Genomic DNA, 20,726 nt, shown 5'->3' with positions numbered 1-20,726 from the left:
TTGGTGCTCGACGCAGGGAAACAATCACACAGCATATGACAAATTCCATAGTGTAAACTAGACTTAAATATGTTTTTACGAGTTAAAAAAAATGCTTTAAATAGAATGATTGACAATCGATTTTTTGGGCCAAATTTAGTAGGGTTGGGCGAACTCCTCTTTTAAAAAAATTAGCAACAATCTTACAGAAACATTAAAAAAAAAACTAAATTTCAAGTTTATTAATAAACAATTACAAATTGGACTTTTATTTTTGCAGTTTTGCTCTGAAAATCCGAACCAATTTATTTTCCTGCTGGACCTAGTATCGGCATGGCAAAAAAACGTGAAATTGTATATTGAACAAAAGTTCTTTTGACACCATAGCTCTAAAATGTTTCCCCAAAGCAGACATATTTTTTCCTGCTACTTAGCTACTATAAATTGAGTGAGAAATTTTACACTTCATGTTATGGAGTTTTAAAAGCCAGCAAAAACCAATTAAAAAAAACCTTCTAAATTTACGTTCAATGCTGTTCATCGTTGAAACAACGTCATCGCTGTCGTTGATCGTTGATTTAATCGTAATCGTAATCGCAGCCATCGTTGATTTAATCGTCAATTAGAGCAAAAAGAAAGCATTTTCGTGCTTTGACATGTTCTACAACTTTGTTCAGCGTTGTCATGGCCTACTTTTGGTGAAATTTGTTTTTAAAAATACTCATCACAGCAGGCTATGGAATTTCTAACTCTTGACAGTTAAGAGATAGAGCTTTGGTGTCTTCAGCAATGTTGTAGGGCTGAAAATTTCCACAAGGCTATCCAGTGTATAGATCTTTGGCGTCTTCGACAAAGTTTGTGGAAAAAAATCAGCCCTACAACTTTGCTGAAGACACCAAAGCTCTATCTCTTAACTGTCGAAAGTTAGAAACTCCATAGCCAGCTGTGCTGAGTATTTTTAAAAACAAATTTCACCAAAAGTAGGCCATGAAAACGCTGAACAAAGTTGTAGAACATGTCAAAGCACGAAAATGCTTACTTTTTGCTCTAATCAATTTAGTTCGTCAAAACAGCCTTTTGAACCACTGTGCGTTGATTTAAACGGCGTTGATCAACGCGTTGATTATCGATAATCAACGCGTTAATCAACGGCGTTCTTTTATAGTTTGCTAGAGTTTTATGAGGAAACCCAATTGTCCGCCCTCGATGTCATTTACATCCTGGTCTTGAACTTGGGAAACAAAGTGGAGATGGAATTGACCAGCAATTAGTTAGGGCTACAAAATTACGTTTAAAATTTGGTCACTTAGGTCCTCTTGGTACACACGGATCCCCGAACAACCATGTCACATCTATTTTAGAAATGTTTCCCAATCAATACATTTATGAAAAAAATCGTTCTTTTCTCATAAAACTCTAGAAAACTATAAAAGAACGCCGTTGATTAACGCGTTGATTATCGATAATCAACGCGTTGATCATCGCCGTTTAAATCAACGGCTCCGTTGACGTTGACGATTAAATCAACGATCGCTGCAATTACGATTACGTTTAAATCAACGATCAACGACAGCGATGATATAAACGCCGTTGATTTCAACGATTAACAGCATTGGTTACGTAACATTTTGAAATCAACCACCATTTTGAAACTCTTTGATAAGGTTTCATCCCCTCGCAGCACGCAACCAGTCCCAATCGTTTCACGAACATTTTCGCCCCGCACTCACCCGTGCGGCGAACAGAATCATGTGTCTTTTGTTTTCATGCGTATCACGCGCACCACGTGTCATGCGCATCGACCAAACAGTAGGGAGAAACTAGGAGGGACTCTCACCAACCACCCAGCCTGAAAAGGACTTGTTGTGGTTCTCACCACTCACCCCACGTTTCCACCCTCTTTTACTGGTGGGATGTTGGGGGGTGGAACTTCCTGTCAAAACCCATCGCTACCAACGGAAAGGAAATGTCGTCCTTTGTGAGATATGGCCAACTCTCCTCTCAATTCAGACTGAGTTGAGCTTCCGAACGGAGGTTCTGGTGTTGCTGGCAGGCCCCAAGGCTCCGGAGTGAGTTCGAGGACGAAAGCGAAAAAAAAGTCAGCCAAGAGAGAGGAAGGATTTTACGAATTTTTCGCCGTCACATATCGAACGCCTGAATTTAGGATACTAAATTGTGGTTTTTCGCGAACGGGGCGCCGCGAATCGATGGACGGATTAGGGCCGAGGACAATGGAACCGTGACTCGCGAAGGAAGAAACGGGTACACACAATGAACGTAGTGAAAAATGTTCTCCACTCCCAGCAGCCCCATTGCTGGGGTGTGTTTATTTTAGCGAGCTCAGCCATTTTGGAAAATGATATAGTTTTTTTGATTTAGTGAAAATCTGCGTGAGCTATTAGGAAAATTTTAGTCAATGGTGTAATTAGGTGTGTAATTAGGCTAAACGAAATTTTGCGCTGGTGTTTAAGTAGAGAAATTTGCTGGAAAAAAGCAGGATGAGCCGAAGTCGTCGTTCGTCGTTCGGGCATAGCCACTATCAGCAACAATTCACTGTCACCTCGACTATCAATTACGGCGATGGGCTGTGCGATAACGGGGCCAGTGTTCCGCAGAACGGGGCCCCGTCGCCGTCACGGTTCAGCGAGTCGTCCTACTCGAACCTGGGGACGCGATTGACGGCCTTTGTGTCCCCACCCAGCGGTGGCGAGTGCTATCGAAATGAGGAAAATCTACGACCGTGCTGTGTTGCAGCAACTCCTACCGCCCCATCGTCGTCGTCGTCGGTAGCGCCACCACCGTCAAGCGATCGATATTCCTCCACTAGCTCAGCTCCCACGTCTATTATCGGTTATCCTGATAACAGAAATGCACCTCATCACCGATCGATGTCGCCCAGTTCCCGGACCCGCTACCCGGTTCCCGAAAGGTTTCGTGACCCTCCGCCAGCACCGAAAACCGATCAGTACGGAAACTATCTGATCAACAATCCTCCCCCGTTGATGACCAACTCCGAGAGCTACAGCTATCTCACCTCAACTGTACATACACCCGTGAAGCGCTACATCCCGACGCCGCCACCACCGGAGAACTACCACCAGCAGGACATGGGCCTGGGACCAACGCTGATGGCCGGCCTAATCGCGTCCAAGGGCGGTATCAACATCATCAACCAGTCGACAACGCGAACTCCCGTCGTCAGCACCCTGCCCTACAGACTTAAGGTAGAACCCAAACCATCCCAAGTTCAGCACTTGACCGCCGAAGACGCCACAGACCATTACGCCACACCACCTCGGGCAAGACCCGTCAAATGCCAACAGCCACTGTGCACCTTTGCTCAATCGGCAACGCTCGGGCGACAACCGCGTCAACTCTGTCCCGGCACCCAGGAGTACTCCCTGCTACGCACACCCACACCCGTAAGTATCATGAGCGAACCGATGAACGCCGCCAATCCTACCGACGAAGACAACTGCTACCACTGTAGCAGCTTACGTAGAGCCACCGGAGTCCACCAAACCACCCAAACATCCGGACCGATCAGCCCCCAACCACTCTCGATCTCCTCCGTCTCCATGTCCGAGATGGAACGTCAGTCTCCGCTGAGCCCACCGTCTATCGTGTCGCACACTTCCTACTCCCACAACCACCACCCGCTGGTCACCGGAGACGAAGTCGCCCGCAACGCTTCCTCCCTGATCATCTCCCAATCGCACACGCTCAACAGCTCCTGTAGCAACCCCTCCATCATTATCCAGTACCAGCAGCAGCACATCCAGCACCAACAGATCCAACAGCAGCCTCTCTACCAACAGCTCCAACAACTGCAGCAACAACACGCGCAACAACAACTCCCGCTCCAGCAAATCGTCACTCCACGTCTCCAACCGGACTCAACGCCATCAACGCTGCAACGCAACACCCAGATGCTCCGCACTCGTCTATCGCACAAGCAACGCATCAAAGAGTACCTCCGCCGTAGCACGTCTCAATTCTTCGGCGTTGACCTGCTCAACGAAGACTACGAGCAGCAAAAGTGGGAAGATCGCCAGAAACGACTCGCCATCCGTCGTTTCGGCCCGCTCAAGGAGGAAGCCGTCGTCCACAGGGTGCATGAAGTGCACGCAGACGTCCTGAACGAACACAACGACCGTCCGGACGTCCTCCCAGCGCAAAGCCAAGACGAACCAGAAACCGAACAAAACCGCCGTCAGCGATTCAACCCGTACTATCGCCACGACGGCAACGATGGCTTCCAGGTCGAGCGGAAACCATCCGTGTCCCAAATGGTCGCCAACGGCTTCGTCTTCGTCGTACAAAGTCTCCGCAATCGGATCCCTCGCCGACACAACCAGTGGTCGCGCAGCTTTGCCCCGGCTCACGTTGCGCTCAACAACGACGACAACGATCTGTGCGACGGGTTAACCCCCATCCATGATGACGAGCTGTTCTTCGACATCCCAACGATCGCGAACCAGCAGCAGCAGGTGCAAGAGCACGAACTGGGCGCGGACAACTCGCGACAAATCTACATGGTAGACCCGAATCGGGCCACGATCAGCAACGGGTGGCGCACTCGCTCGGCGGAAATTCAGCAGCAACGGGGAGGTCGCCCGAGAAACCCACTCTACCAGTACTACGGCCAGCGAATTACGGCGCACATACTGGACAGCGTGCTGGACAACGCTCGGAGGCCGTCGAACCATACCATAAAGCTGCTGCGGCCAAACACGTTGGACGATCGGTACGATTACAGGCCGTTCTTTACGTACTGGGTGAATACGACGCAGGTGTTGGTGTTGCTGCTGACGCTGCTGTGCTACGGAATTGGACCGATCGGGATCGGGTACGAGCAGAAGACGAGCCAGGTGTTGGTGACGAGCTTGAGCTTACAAACGGTGAGTGAACTTAGAAGTTGTGTATTTCATGTGTTACATTCCATTCTTTGGACTTAGAAAAATGCAAAAAGCAATTGAAGTTTAGAGTCTTGATTTTTTGTTCAAATATCAGAAAGCACTCGCTCGTCGTCGATGTAGCTCATAAATGGTTTCGCGCTTCATGGCCTATCTACAATCACTTAGCTTAGAAAATTTCACTTAGCTTAGGAATTTGAATCAATGGAAATGAAGCCGAGCTTCTACAATGGAAAAGTAATCAAATTAGAAACTGACGTATGGTTTGAAAAATTTCAAAATCTACGGTAAGTTGACGTTTCAATATCAAAGGTAAACAAACAACTGCATAGCAACGTATATCAGCCCAGCAAAATTTCTAAGTTGATTGTGGATGACGGCCGTAAGTTGCGTACTTTCCTAAGTACCGTAAACTGGGGTCAATCGGGACACATGGGGCGAATTGGGACAGCAGTTTTAACCATGCTGGAGCACAATATTTTGATTTTTCTGGTTGGTTTCGGTTAGAACATACTCAGGCCAACAAAATGTGTACATCCATTTCCAAATTTAAAGGCTTTAAGTGCTCTAAAAACTGCTGTCCCTATTCAGACTGTAGTCCCGATTCACCCCAGATTACGGTAACTACTTTACTTAGATGTTCTAAGCTAAGTGATTGTAGATAGCCCATGAAGCGCGAAACCATTTATGAGCTACCACGACTCGCAGAGCTGCTTGCGATTTGGTCAATCGCTTCACACAAATATCTTGGACTACTCCGTCTATAAACGACCGTCACACCATATCCCTTCATGATTGAATATTTGACATACTCTTATAAAATATTTAATTTAAATGAATAGGCGTTTAACTATTCTTTTAAGATACACGTGGTTATGTCACACATGACCAATACGACAAAGAACTTGGCATAAAGCTCTTGAATGTAATTTCAATTTATTTCTAATTATGTCAATTTATTATTTCAAAGGAATTTATTTTAAAGTCCAAGTTTGTTATAAAATAACTGAGATTTCCGGTGTGTGGCTCTGTTGAAGCATCGATTTTAATGTCCAGATTAAAAACACCATGAAGCTCTTGTAAGGTTCAGCGAAAGTCCCCCCAGCGGAACCTTCCTTGAGGGCACCGGTAAAAATGTCAGTGGCAATGTCCAGCCTCAAAAACCATGAAGATTAAAACCCATATTGTACAAATTTGTATGGTTAAGCTAAGCCAAGTTGTTGCAAGTATTTTATTTTGTTTATGTCTTATAGACGTCATCGTGCTATATTGTCGCACCCGCCATTTCGACGTTCCGAGAAAAACGCATTTTAATGTTTGACCTTGAATAAACAAAAAATAGAGCACGCAATGTAAACAATAACAAACAAGCTTTGTTTGGCTGACCATTATGTGCATTGTCCCGAAGCTTGGTTGAAGTTGGTTGCTGGAGTCCCGAGTTATAATTACAAATATTTACGGTAGTCTAACTTGTACGTGCGTCAAACGCGTTCTGACCTGAAATTCCTTTGGCCAATTGTCGCACTTACGTCAATTTTCAGGGAGTGACAAGATAGCACGACAAGATTAAAAATACTTTCATATGAAGAGCGACAAAACTGCACGGAGTTTTTTCGGTTTTTATTGATTATCTCAGGATTGAAATCGAATTTTGGGGATCTGTGAAGGTCAAAAGATGAGACATGCTGCACAAAATGGCGTTCTTAACTAAATTTGGCCCAAAATGCACGTACGACAAGTTAGCACGACGGCGACGAATATGTCATCAAGATCCCTCAGATTAGATTGACTAAAATAAAATCGGCTTAAAGTAGGGATATGTTTTTTTCAATGAGTTAATAACTATTTATTTGTATTTTGTTGTTAAATTTATATGGAAATGTTGGGCTGATTTTTAAACAAGGTTCATCTTGAAACTATAATTTCCATCTTTCTCAGGTGCACTACTACGACCAGCGCAACATCTGGATCGGGCCCCGACGGGACGATCTGGTCCACGTGGGGGCCAAATATGCCCCCTGTATGCGCCGCGACACCCGGATAATGGACACCATAACGAAAACGCGCAAACAGGAACGCGAAACGGCCTGCTGTATACGAAATGACGACTCCGGCTGTGTTCAAAGCTCGCAGGCGGACTGCTCCGTGCGGGGACTGTGGCCTACTGTGAGTGTTATAATTTTCAGAGCAAGAAGTTTAATAAACTACATTTTTTTTCGTATTTGTAGACCATTTCAACGTGGAAGAAGTGGTCCCCCGGGGATTCCGGTCCAGGAGGACGGATATCGGGTAGCGTTTGTGGATTGGATCCCAAGTACTGCGAGGCACCGGCTTCGATAGCTCCGCACGAGTGGCCCGACGATATCACCAAGTGGCCAATCTGTCGGAAGAACAACCAGGGTTCGCAAAAGTTCCGCTTCAAGGACCAAACGGCGGAGCACATGGTTTGCGAGGTGATTGGCCATCCGTGCTGCGTGGGGATCTCCGGAGAGTGTCGGATCACCACCCGGGAGTATTGTGATTTCGTGCGAGGATACTTCCACGAGGAGGCCTCGCTGTGTTCACAGGTAAGCAGACCTTTGAAGATCCTCGTGGTTGAACTTAACAAATGATTACCTTTTCTTCTTCAGGTTTCTTGCTTGAACGATGTGTGCGGAATGTTTCCGTTCATCGCCACGGACGTTGCGGATCAGTTCTACCGGCTGTTTACGTCGCTGTACCTGCATGCCGGCATCGTGCACATTGTGCTGACCTTTGCCTTTCAGCACTTTCTCCTGGCGGATCTGGAGCGGCTGCTGGGATCGCTACGGACGGCCATCCTGTACATCGGGTCGGGCATCGCGGGCAACCTGGCCAGCGCCATATTCGTACCATACCGACCGGAGGTAAGATTAAATTAATACTTGTGTATTGTTGCTAAAAATCTTCTTTCTTCCAGGTCGGTCCACTGCCATCGCTAGCGGGCACGCTATCCTCGCTGCTAACCCTGCTGGTCCTGTGCCACTGGCGCAATCTAAAGCGTCCCCATCTGGCCCTGCTCAAGCTGCTTGTCGTGGGCGTCCTGGTGTTCGGCATGGGCACCCTGCCCTGGCAGCAAAACTTTACCGGCCTAGTGTCCGGGCTGATCTTCGGCGTCACGTTCACGCTAGCGCTCACGCCATTCGTCACCGTGAGGAAACACAGTCGAAAACGAAAGGTCAGTATCGGCACCGTGCAGTGTTGCCAGCTTTAAGGGATTCATATTAAATTGAAATTGTGTTGTTTTTTCCACAGATCAACCTAATCTGGACCTGCTTCGTGCTTCATTTCGTGCTGTACGCTTTTATGTTCCTGGCCTTTTACCTGTTTGCGGCGCCATTTTCGCTCAACTTTGTAGATGGCAACCAGATCGCCAGCGTCAACGACAACGGCATCCTGCACGATCACTTTGGTCCGTACGATACGTTGCACTTTTACAACGGAAGGGTCGGCGATAGTTCCAGCGGTGGGCCGGCGTCTTCCGGGGGAGGTGGCTCGAGCGGCGGAGGAGGTCAACTCAACGGACACAGGGAATACGACCGCGGAGGAGGAGGAGGATCCGGTCGAGGTGGTGGCGGTGCTATCAGTATGTCGCGTGGGACGGTTAAAAATATTAATCCGAAATACAATAATATTCATAGCAGCAGCAGCAGCAGCAGTAGCAACGCTAATCATAACACTAAAACCAATAGCCATACTAGTCATAACAGCAAGGTAGCTATATGTGAGAAGGGACAGTGCAATCCGCGTCCGAACGCATGACGTCGTCGAAGTGTTTTATAGGTTCTCCAATCATTGCTGTTGCAGCAGCAGAAGCAGCAGTTGGTTTACGTTTACGTTCTTCTTTTCATTCACGGTCACGGATTATTGTAAACGTTACACGATAACGAATATATACTGATATACTATATATACTAAAGTGAAAAAATAAAAAGAACGCAGGTAAACAGACAAAAAAAGATCATGTACACGTCAAGATTTGGTGGAAAATTGAGAGTTTTTATTGTTCATGTGAGGAATATCACACATCAAAATTTGCCGTATTTTTTCCTTTTGAAAAGTCAAGATTGATTTTTGAATTTAAAAAATTTAGGAAGATTTAATTTATTGACATCGAAAAAAATTATTTCAAAATTTGCTTCGAAGCATGTTTTAATGAATTTTGAGCAAAATTCTGACTTATTAAAAATTACCAAAAATTTTACGTTGTTTTTTGTTAAAATGCTTATTAACTTAGTTAACTAAATATAAACAAGGATATTTTTTCCTAAAAATTGTAGCAGCAACCTAGTTTATAAAACATTAGTAAAAAAAATAATTTGAACACTTTAAATCAGATTTTAACAAGAAAAACTATGACTGTCAAAGTCACCCCGGAATTCAAAATTAGAGTTTTCAAATCAACTATTTTTTAAACTTTATTCCAAAAATAGTGCATGAACCTTGTGTGGCCTACCCCTGTACATGGTTTAAAAAAAAACCTTGAGACAAATCATACCAGTTTGAAAATATTCTTAAAATAAATAGAAATCCTAATAATGTCACTCCGGTTCACGTTACACAAGCTTGGAAACGAGACAACCCTATCAAAAGTATATCTATGTGAGAAAGGCACCCACCACCTTAAGGTGGATTAAAACACGTTTTTTCAGGTTTAAAAATAATAATTTGAGTTCATTAGATGACATTTTTTTCAGCCTTTGCTTAAAGTATGACATTGCCTGATATCACAAAAAAAATCTTGTTTCAGAAATTCACTTATTCAGTTAGGCGTCATCCATAAAGTATGTCACGCTAAAATCAGCCAAAATTTACCTCCCCCCCCCCCCACCCTCCCCCCTATGTCACACTTTGTCACGCTGGCTCTGACCCTCTCAAAAAGTACGTCACGTTTTGTTGGGGTGTAACAATTTTTGCATAATTTACAAATAATATTATTTTTAATGTTCGGAGTTGAATCGAGAAATTTTATAATTTTTATAGAAAGTGTTTTTATTGTATTCATTGAAATAACCATCGATAGATTTTTTGTTGAAAATGTTTTATGTTTGAACTGTTTGAAGACCTATTTTCATATATTAAAAGCCTGAATTTTTAAATTTTTAATTTCCGGTATCCTTGGTATACTTACCAAGCTCGACTAATTTCAGCATAACCGATTAGCTCGGTTAAAAAAATTTACGAGACTCCGCAAAATAATTCCAGAGATAACATCTCTGGAGTCTTTTTTAAAATGTCCAATAAACCAAATTTTAAGGTTTTGCTTTTTGGACCACCTTGAGTCAGGTTTATTTAAAAATACCCAAAGAGCAAAAAGCTGAAAAATTGCTCTTGGTCCTTTAAAAAAACTCCAGATCAGAACTTTCTGTTGAATTGGTTGACGAGTGCTCGGTTGTGAAATTCACGGCAGACAGCAAAATATGTTCATTGAATATTTACTGGATTTGAAACGATACCAGCATTACTTATAACTGGATTTCCAAATCTAGATGTAACGAAAATCAAAAACATTTACATTCGTCATTAAAAAAATCAGTATTCAAAAAATAACCTAGGGTGACGTCACAGTCCAACGGACCTCCCCTCAACCCCATGTCACACTTTGTCACGCTTGCGAAGACCCCCCCCCTCCTCCCCCCTAGAGCGTGACGTAAGTTATGGATGACGCCTTATTTTCTTCTGTGTTTACACTTAAACTTCTGAATTAAAAAAAAAGAGGGAGTTTCTATACAAATTCCTCCTTTTTCTCGTGCTCGGGAGTTTAGGTTTCGGGAGTTTTTCTTGTTCCTAATTATTCTATATAATACCAATACATATCGTGTTATTCCATTACTCAAAGTTTGTATGAATATTTGTATGGAAGAAATGAAGATGATTCAAACATTTAAAATTAAATGAATTATAATTCACAAATCAAAGATTCGATTATCCAAAGGTAAAACCAAATCTTTATAAGAAAATGTTTTGAGAACTAAGTAGCGAAAACCCACAGATAATTCGATGCCTCTGTGATCTCTTGTACTAAATTTGTTAGTTTTCATATGTAGTTAGCATAAGAAAGCACAGACACAGAAAGAATAAAAAAGTACCGAATTCCTAAATTCTAGGAATTTTGCCTCCTTTCCTTATTAAGTCATCCAAAAAACCCGATTACTAAATAAGGAAAAGAGGCAAAATTCCTAGAATAAAGGAATTTGGTACTATTTTTTTTTATTTCAGTGGAGGCATCGAAATGTCTATGTAATACCGTTCAATATCGCGAAACTTGTATAGGGACCATTCATAAACCACGTGGACACTTTTTTGGGAATTTGTTACCCCCCTCCCCCCCCCTCGTGGACAATTGTCCATACAAAAAAAAACTTTTTTGTATGGGTCGTGGACAATCGCCATAACCCCCCCTTCTAAAGTGTCCACGTGGGTTTATGGATGGTCTCATATTAGTGAAAGAAATTAAGGCAAAGGTTCAAACAACGCAAATAATGACGACAATTTTTTGTTTTGATATCTTACTTCGAATACGGACTTCATTCACATACACGTATCAAATAACTTATAGTGAAGAATTACAGAATTTATTTTTTGTATTCCAGGCACTATTTTGTTGAGTTGTATATCAAACACAAAATTGTCGTCATTATCTACGTTTATCTTTTACTTTTTAGAATTACATGTGATCAACATGTGTTTCAACACGCTATTTTATACTAAAAGAGGCTACTAAAAATAATTAAAGTACAGTGAGCCCTTTATTGCAACTGCGCAGAGATTCAATGGTTGAGATATTCAACAAAGATCTTATTACTTTAACCCGCTCCTGTCGACGGAATCCCATCATCACCCGAGCTCAAAAAAGACCCAAGCGTAAGTTTTCAACAGGACATGATTTTTGTTTATTTGGAATTGTTGAATGGTACACTGTCAACTTTAGAGTAACGCTGGCCCGTTGTATATAATAAAGATCAAACGTTCTCTTTTCTGACTGAAACATCATCAGGAGAAGATTTAATTTGGCTATCCTGATGTCTTCATAGTACCATTATTATGAAACAACTGATTTCTGATCATTATCAGTTAGCAAAATCATTCGAAATCATTTAGGCTCAAGTGGCGGTTTAAGAACATTGATAATTGAAGTCCGTAATAGAAGTGCATTCGCTTTTTAAATTCGTTCTTCGATCATCAAACAATATGTTAATCTATGTCCTAATTTTTACATGATAATGTACATATGATTAAAAAAGAAAAATCGATAAATAGCAAATTGTAACCATAAAAAATAGTACCTTTACAAAATATCAACTGACTTTTCAAATCCTTCAGTACGCCTTAATTTATGCTACATACATCGCTTTTACCACCTTGCATGCAATATCGCATACGGTTTCTTTAATGCAAGTGTCTTTCCCCTCTTTCCGAACGCATCCATTATTGTTTTATATGCACACGTGCGTCGAGAAACGTCACGCCGGCAAACAGTGTTTGTTTACATTTTACCATTCACAGTTGAGGTTTCATTGATGACCTGATCAACTTATTTTACGTTAGTTTACGAATTCAACATTCATGATGGATATTTCGGTGGAGGTGGTGAAGAAAACCAAGCGACACACTCGCGAAGAGCTCGAAGAGCTTTCCAAAGAGGTATTTGCAATGGTTTTTGATCTTTTTGAAAATCAGTTGATAAATTATTTTGTATTTCAGCAACTTATGGACAGAATAATTCAGCTTGAATCCCAGAATTTTCAACTGAAAAACATCATTCAGAAAGCCACTGGAACCAAGTCCGACCAACCGCGAAGTGGCAACAAGAATCAAAGGAAGTTTGATTTCTCAAAGTGAGTTTAGCTCGACGACAACGTGAAGTAATATTCACAGCAGAACGTTTAACTCCATGTCTGCCCATAATTGAAAATTCGGCTATTATGCCAAATCAAGTATTCCGAGAAAAACGCGTTTTAGAGTTTGTCACAAAATCTCCGTCAAGGCAATTTCCCATAAGAGTGGCATATTAGCCGTTTGGTTTTTTGCATCGGCAGCCAAGTCTAAACACTATTTCAGTGGAATTCAAGTTCCAGGAGATGCGTTGGAACATCCTCTACCACCTGGTGCTAATATCTCGTTTTTACCAAAAGTGGATATAAGCCGTTTTTTCAATGGTGGGCACTGTAGCACTTGTTTATATTGTTGATTATATTATATCTTATATCTCTTCTCTAGATGTCACAAACGACACATTTTGCTGAGGGTTTTCTATTTGGGATGGGATTTCCAAGGATATGCTACCCAAGAGGACTCGGCCAACACAATTGGTAAGTTTAAGGGAATCATTTGATTGCTTGTTTTGACCTTCTGATAATCATGACATCGAATAATCTAAACTTGAGATGATTAAAAGGAACTGTATTAATTTTAAACCCAAAAAACGCCATCTCTCTTCAAGGGTCTTTGAAAATAATTCAAATACTCAAAAGTTAAAAAAAGAATTTTCTGAACTTTATGACTCATTGCAAAAGTCGTTCGATATACCATTCTAAGAAGGTCACATAATAGACCTGAACATCATTTTCAACAGAATATCTTTGATACGGTTCGCATGGGCTCCTTATATCCGGTTTTAAAATGTAAATAAGGTTTTAACTCATACATATTTGAAAGTTGAGGTTTTAAAAACGGTTATAACCGACTTTAAGAAGCCCGTGCGAATGCGGTATTAAGTGCTCATAACTTTTCATAGACTTATCTGAATTTCAATGTTTTCCCATAATAAGAAAACTCATTCAAATACTAATCTAAAATTATGCAAAATTTATCAGATATTTTACAAAACATTACAATTTCTACAAATTACACCAAAACAGTCGAAATGAAATGAATGTGTAATGAATAAAATGTCTTTCATAATTTTTGCCCTGCTCACTGTGAACAGGGTTTAAGATCACTCGAGAAATGAATTCTAGACTCACACTCATTTCATTTCTACTGTTTTGGTAGAATTTTAAGAAATGATATATTATATAGGAACTATACCCTTTCTCAGCCTATTTCTATTATCGGCCTATCAGCACTTTGATCATGAATTACAGCTTTCATAAAGTGTTTTTGACTGTTCCAAAGTAATAAATAGCTCAATTAAAAGTGAGCAAGCAACTCTCCATTGTTGATACATCTGAAAATGTTGATTTAATAGCGGAAAACGGCAAAAGTGATGAGAATTGGTCGAACGGCTTAGAGTGATTAAAATGGGTATATTTCCCTTTGTACAAATAATAGATAATTAGAAGAGCCTAATTCTTCCAGAACACCACCTCTTCAACGCCCTCACCCGGGTCTGCCTCATCGAGAACCGCGAGTCTTCCAACTACCACCGCTGCGGTCGCACCGATAAGGGCGTCAGTGCATTCCACCAGGTCGTCAGCCTGGACGTTCGCTCCAAGTTCCCTCCGGAAAGCCAACTCTCACCTGAGTCCCTTCAAAACGAGCTCAACTACTGCCAGCTGCTGAATCGTGTTCTTCCGGCGGAAATCCGTTGCGTGGCCTGGATGCCAACGGCGAATCCAAACTACAGCGCCCGTTTCGACTGCCGTTCCAGGACGTACCGGTACTTTTTCCCGCGGGGAAGCCTCGACGTGGACGCAATGCGGAAGGGGTGTGAGTTTTTGGTGGGCTCGCACGATTTCCGCAATTTGTGCAAAATGGACGTCGGGAACGGGGTGGTGACGTTTCAGAGGAACGTTCATTACGCGGTCATTCGGGATTCTCTGAAGGACGGTGGCGATTCTTCGTACGACATGCTGTACTTTGAGCTGCGAGGAAAGGCATTTCTGTGGCATCAGGTGCGCTGCATAATGGCGATTCTGATCTTGGTTGGGCAAGGTCGGGAGGATCCAACGGTGATACGGGAGCTGCTGGATGTGGAGAAGAACCCTCGGAAGCCGCAGTACAGCTTGGCAAACGATGTGCCGCTGAATTTGTACGAGTGTTTGTACAAGAGCAAGGGATCGTTCGACCCGAAGGTGTTTGACAAGAATGGGCCGGTTCCGGAGGAGGATCAGGACGAGGACGAGGGTGAATCTGACTTACGGGAATGGGTGTATGAGGAAGAGAGTCTGACGAGGACAATTGAGGAGCTGCAAGCGTTGTGGGCTTCCAATAGCATAAGGTGAGTTGAATCTGAATTATACCTCTGTTAATTATGGAACATTCAATAATTCCTTGCAAGTTTGGACTCCTAAAAAGTTACAGCTATAAATTTGGAATTTCAAACATAAATGTCTGATATTTAACGCAAATAAAAAAATATTTTCAACGACAACAGCTATGCAGCTACCGTACACGGAGAAAAATGAGTTCTCAAAATCGTGAACAAGCCTTTATGAAATTCGGAACCACGAACAGAGTGTTCAAATTTCATGGTACGTTTTTCAAAATCGTACCATGGAATTTGAACACTTTGTTCGTGGTTCCGAATTTCATGAACGCTTGTTCACGATTTTGGGAATTTTTTTTTCTCCGTGTATGATGCTAATAAAAAAAATAAACATTAAAAAATTAAATCTGAAAATAATTAAAATTTGGTTCGATTGAAAATGAGAACAAATTTGGAAAACGAAAAAAAAAACAGCAAAAAATACATCAGATTTAAACCTTATTTATCTTACTCGAATGATTGAAACCTAATCCTTTTTAATTTTTTAAGTTTTTACTGAAATGATAATTTTATTAATACAGTCCAGATTCGATTATCCGAAGCCTCGATTATCTGAAGGTTAGTATGGGACTTCGGATATTCGAATTATGAGCGAATCAATAATTGTTCTGTGATTTTTTATTTTCTTACTTTCATCATTAAATTTGAGTTCTGCGACAGCATTTTAGTCAAAATTGAATGGTTGGTTTTTACGATATTTCCTCACCACCATTTTGGCTGCCATCAATTTATGTTGCGCGACATTTTTTGGAAGTGTTGGCAAAAATTATGAAAATTTACCAGATTTCGGCTTTAGTGGTACCTTAAAAATTTTAAATCATTTTAGAGTAGTTTTAGGAGTCATAAACAAAAATAAAACAATTAAAAATGAGACAACGATTTTTTTTTATGATTCAATAATCCGAAGTGAAATCCTGCCAAGGCCTTCGGATAATCGAGTTCGGACTGTATAGTGAGTTACAAAGTATAAGTGCTCAAAAAGTATTACATTTTTTAGCCGGAATTTGTGAAAATGCTCAAATTTGCAATATCGATGTATCGATGAGAAATTTGTTATGGATTTTCGCTTTATTAGATTTTTTTTGCAAAAGACTTAAATTAAAAAAACCGTATTTCATAAAAATACTAAAATTTTTGATAACTTTTATTATGGGAAAAAACGTTGTGAAGTTTTCTTTGTAGTTTTACTGTTTTGGGGTTTTCCCGAATAAAGTACTCAAATTGCCACAAAATACCATATATCATGAAAATACTAAAAAAATTATAAAATGCAATACGGATAAAAAACTTTGCAAAATTATGTATGTACTTTCACTTTAATTGTAATTTTTTTTATGTTAAATACTCAAATTTTCACAAATTTTCGTGTTTTGAGAAAATACTCAAGTTGCGAAATTTTAAGTGCATTCTTACTGTTTCAAAGTTTTTGTTTTTGGAATAGAATCGCAAAATTTTCTCAAAATACCTTAATTCATAAAAAAATACTTATAGTAGAGTAGTTTTTCATAAAAAACGGTATTTTGTGAAAATTTAGGATTTAAAAAACTAACTAAGTGAAAATGCATATAAAAATTCGAATCGTTCAAAACTTATATTGATAATTATGGAAATGTAGGGCAGCGAATGACCAAGAAGATTAAAGCTGCTATAAATAAATGAATTAACAACAATAATAATTATGAAAATTTTGTTTTTTTTGAATAAGGTATTTTGTAAAAAAATGAGTATTTAACAACAAATAACACTAATAAAAGGAAAATACCTATAAAATTTCGCTTCGTTACCCATATTGAAAATCTGAGTATTTTCATAAATCACAGTATTTTATGATAATTTTAGTGTTTAACCGAAAAAAACTCTCATAAATAGGGTATTTGTTCCTATTTTCGGCCTAGTACCTATATTGAGCCTACCAAACATAATTTGACGAAATTGTACATTCCACCGTCAATTTGCAGGCAACTGCCACTTGGGAATGATTCTTGCTGTCATTAGCTTCAGCTTGGTAGGCAAAAATAATTCACTATTTCCTTTTAAATAGGAAAAAACGGAATAAACACACTCGTCAAATTTTTCGTGGAAAATTACTAGTTGCCCATTAGGCCCAAAATTTTCACCACTTTTGCTTACCGCTTGTTGACACTCAGCGTCACGGCTTTCATCACTCGGCACACGAATGAGAGCCTTCCCCCAAATCTCAAACCACCAGCAATAGGTTTTTATTGGCGGTTAGCATTATCCCGGTTCAAAAAACAATCACTAAACTGACACCAATCAATTATATTCTTAATCAAAGTTACTATCTTAATTTTGTAGACGATGCCTGTATTTTCAGTCCATTTGACACTTCTACAAACTGTGACAGTGTGTGCGCGCCTTTCACATCTCAAAGTCCTTACTCGCGTAGTACGGGTTAAATAATTGGCTGCGCAACAAATATTTAATTATGTTTAAAGCTCATAAATTAATGAAATAAATTATGCTCATTCAATTAATGCTCGTAATTTAACTGTTACTGGTTAAATCAATCATTCTAACGATGATTTGTGGCTTGAAACCGCACAACGATTTAGACTGTTTGGTGACCGTACTTTTTGGGGCTGAACTGTACGAGCCTGGGGCTGAACCGTACGTCAAAAAAGTTCGCCACGTGCTTCGAGATTTCAACCAATCAGAAGGTAGGCCGAAAATATGCACAAAGAAGGTCGTATGCTAGAAGCAATATCCCCAAAATAGGGGCAAAAAGTGTTTTAGTTTTTCGTGCTTTTACAGCGATATAAGGCATTTTTATCAAAATGTTGATAATGTACGAGATTAAGCATTAAAAAACCAACTTATTCATGTAAAACAAACTAGGCTGCCAATAGCAGCCTTTGAGAATACATCAAATTAAAAGTGCGCTCTGCTTAGTAGGCCCAAAATAGGGACAAATACCCTATTTTAATTGAGTTATCGTCGGTTATCGTTTAAAACGTTTTTTTCCGATAGAATAATTGTATTCCGTCTTTTTTCTGATAGTGTAACTTTCTTAACAATTGTATCGTTAACAACCTTGACTTTTACTTAACAATATTACAATGTATCAAAATTCATAAAATGTTTTGTTTGCTATTTGTAATTCTAAATTTAAAAATTTCAAAAGGCAAAAATTATATGAGCAATTCTCGCTGAAACCGTCCCACTAGATGCACATGTTCTCAAATCGTTACGGCAATGTTCTCATTCGATTCAGCGCACCAAAAAACCATAAAAACAACCTTCGAACCAATGAAAATGTCAGCCGTTAGCCACCTGTAAATAAAAACTTGTTTTGAACAATGGATTTTTTTGAAAAAATCGAGTTTTTTGCTTGTTTTGATGGTATCAACCGCCCCACCAAATTTTAACTTGATCAAAACATTTTGATTTCAACTTTGCACTTTTATGTGCACGATTACAAATAAAGCAGACCTTCCTAAAACAAATTCTGTACATAAAATATTACTTCAGTGAAATGTGGCGAATCGAGACTACAGTCTAAGTAAGGACATTAGTTTTCAGAGTACTTAAAAGCTTCAAATTTAGAAACTTGTTTGTTTATGTATGCTTTTACATAAACAAATTAAAAATATGATCTAATGAGTGAAAGCATAGTTGAAATAGCTGTCCCTATTCATCCTATATGTCCAGATTTGCCTCAGATGACTGTACATTCGGCTCAAATACAATCCTGCTTTGTTTTGCCTGTAAATAAGGCTCATTTCTGAAGTCTGAGCTTTGATTATTTTTAACTGAAATTTGACCAATTTCTTTCATCCGTTAATAACTATACGAAAACTATTTCATTGCACTACTTTTCTCAAGTTAATTTTATGCAAAATCGTCCAATCTTTCGAATGAAAATGGTTTCGTAACGATAAGTGGTTGCGAACACGGTCAAAATTCAAAATTAAGAGTAAGTTTCCCAAAAATCCTGAAAATTACCCTTGAAAAAATAATTTTTAAAATGTTTATCAAAGTGCGATAGAAAGCCCTCGCGATTACCTTTCCAACGATGTATAAGTTTTTGATGTTTGGTAATGTATTTTGGGAGATATCATTTCTTCAAATTAAGGCATTTTTTCGAAAAAATCCATTGTTCAAAACATGTTTTTATTTACAGGTGGCTAACGGCTGACATTTTCATTGGTTCGAAGGTAGTTTTTATGGTTTTTTGGTGCGCCGAATCGAATGAGAACATTGCCGTAACGATTTGAGAACATGTGCATCTAGTGGGACGGTTTCAGCGAGAATTGCTCATATTCAAAACGGAAAAAAAGTGACTTTAAAAACGAATTCTTTGGACTACAACAAAAAAAGTTTATTAAATCCTGATTTTTAAAGTTTTCAATTTTTTGAAAGTTGGATACCATTAAAATGAGAAAAAATATGGTTACCATTAAGTCATTAAGTAATAATTCTAATAAAAATGCGGGTTTTTGATTGTTGTTTACAAATTGTCTGTTCGCTAAAAATAATAAAGCAAGAATAAAAATTCTGGCCCAAAATGATTTTTTGTTAATAGTGTGACGTCTTGATATACATAATCAATAAAAGTCGAACTTTTTTTATAAAGTCTGATTTGATCAAAAACTTCACAGCTTTTCGAAAATTGAAATATCATTTTTGTAAGCTACACAGCAAAAAAAAGTTGAATTTTGGAAGGTTGAAAATTTGGTTGGTTGAATATTACCTGTTTTTTGAGTAATATTGCTCAAAAAATGTGTAAAAATGTTTATTTATTCATCAGAAACTGATGTGAAAATTCACCTATTCCTGATGTAATAGTACAATTTTTTTTGACACAAAATCTATCTCCATTTCCTGATGAATATTACTATCATTTTTTTTCTGTGTGACTAATTTGGTTTGGGGACATTTTTGGGCGAACAAGTTGTGCAAAATGGTTTGGTCATAGGAAAGGCTCTCAAAATGTGTTTAAGCTTAATTCTAAAAATGCATTAAAATATTCAATTGACAATATTCTGGATTTTTTTTGAATCATCTGTTTAATATTTGCAGATCCACGATGTGCCGCGAAATGCTCAAATCCCTGCAAGACATCTACGCCGAACAGTTTCCCACCCAACCGAAGCCGATCGCCCAAGCGTCCATCCTTCTGCAGGGCGTCCAATCGCGCGAGTATCAACCGTTGATGAGCCGTAAAATGTGTGGTAAGTCTGCAAAGTGCTCCAAATTTCACAACCATTTGTATGCAACTAATCGATCGCGCGCGAGAGAGTTAATGGCCGATTTACGTTTCATTTTCCTTCCAGAAACCCTTGAGAACCGAATCGAACATTACGCCAAGAAGCGACGCATCCAGGTTAGCGTCAAGGAGGTGGGCGGGGAAGATGGCAACAAGGAGGATTGATCTATTTATTTTGTACGGTTTCGTACTGAATACACAAGTGGCCGCTTAAAGCAAGGGTAATTAATATTCTTAGCACAGGGACTTGGGACTGAAAGAAAACATCAACCTGAAGTGAAATCTTTTTCTCTGTTTATTGCAACGTTAAATTACCTTAATAAAGTTTGTACAAACTTGCGAAAATAATCTTTGATTTTGTTGTGAACGTGTATGT

The 20,726-nt window shown here is 39.8% G+C and overlaps 2 protein-coding genes across 2 annotated transcripts; both read left to right on the top strand.

Annotated features, from left to right (window-relative positions):
- The first annotated feature begins 1,980 nt into the window (after nt 1–1,980).
- Nucleotides 1,981–8,891, top strand: LOC120414228 (inactive rhomboid protein 1-like). Its single transcript, XM_052708251.1, has 6 exons — nt 1,981–4,880; nt 6,834–7,061; nt 7,124–7,462; nt 7,526–7,780; nt 7,834–8,091; nt 8,169–8,891. The coding sequence occupies exons 1-6, from the start codon at nt 2,478–2,480 to the stop codon at nt 8,673–8,675; spliced, it is 3,990 nt and encodes a 1,329-aa protein (XP_052564211.1). The 5' UTR covers nt 1,981–2,477; the 3' UTR covers nt 8,676–8,891.
- A 3,513-nt stretch (nt 8,892–12,404) lies between these two features.
- On the top strand, nt 12,405–20,656 carry LOC120414223 (tRNA pseudouridine(38/39) synthase-like). The gene is made up of 6 exons (XM_039575333.2): nt 12,405–12,557; nt 12,618–12,751; nt 13,134–13,225; nt 14,214–15,075; nt 20,164–20,315; nt 20,418–20,656. The coding sequence occupies exons 1-6, from the start codon at nt 12,480–12,482 to the stop codon at nt 20,513–20,515; spliced, it is 1,416 nt and encodes a 471-aa protein (XP_039431267.1). The 5' UTR covers nt 12,405–12,479; the 3' UTR covers nt 20,516–20,656.
- The last annotated feature ends 70 nt before the right edge of the window (nt 20,657–20,726 follow it).

The sequence above is a fragment of the Culex pipiens genome, chromosome 2, assembly GCF_016801865.2.
Source record: "Culex pipiens pallens isolate TS chromosome 2, TS_CPP_V2, whole genome shotgun sequence".
NCBI lineage: Eukaryota > Metazoa > Arthropoda > Insecta > Diptera > Culicidae > Culex > Culex pipiens.
This window is presented reverse-complemented; position numbering and strand designations above follow the sequence as displayed.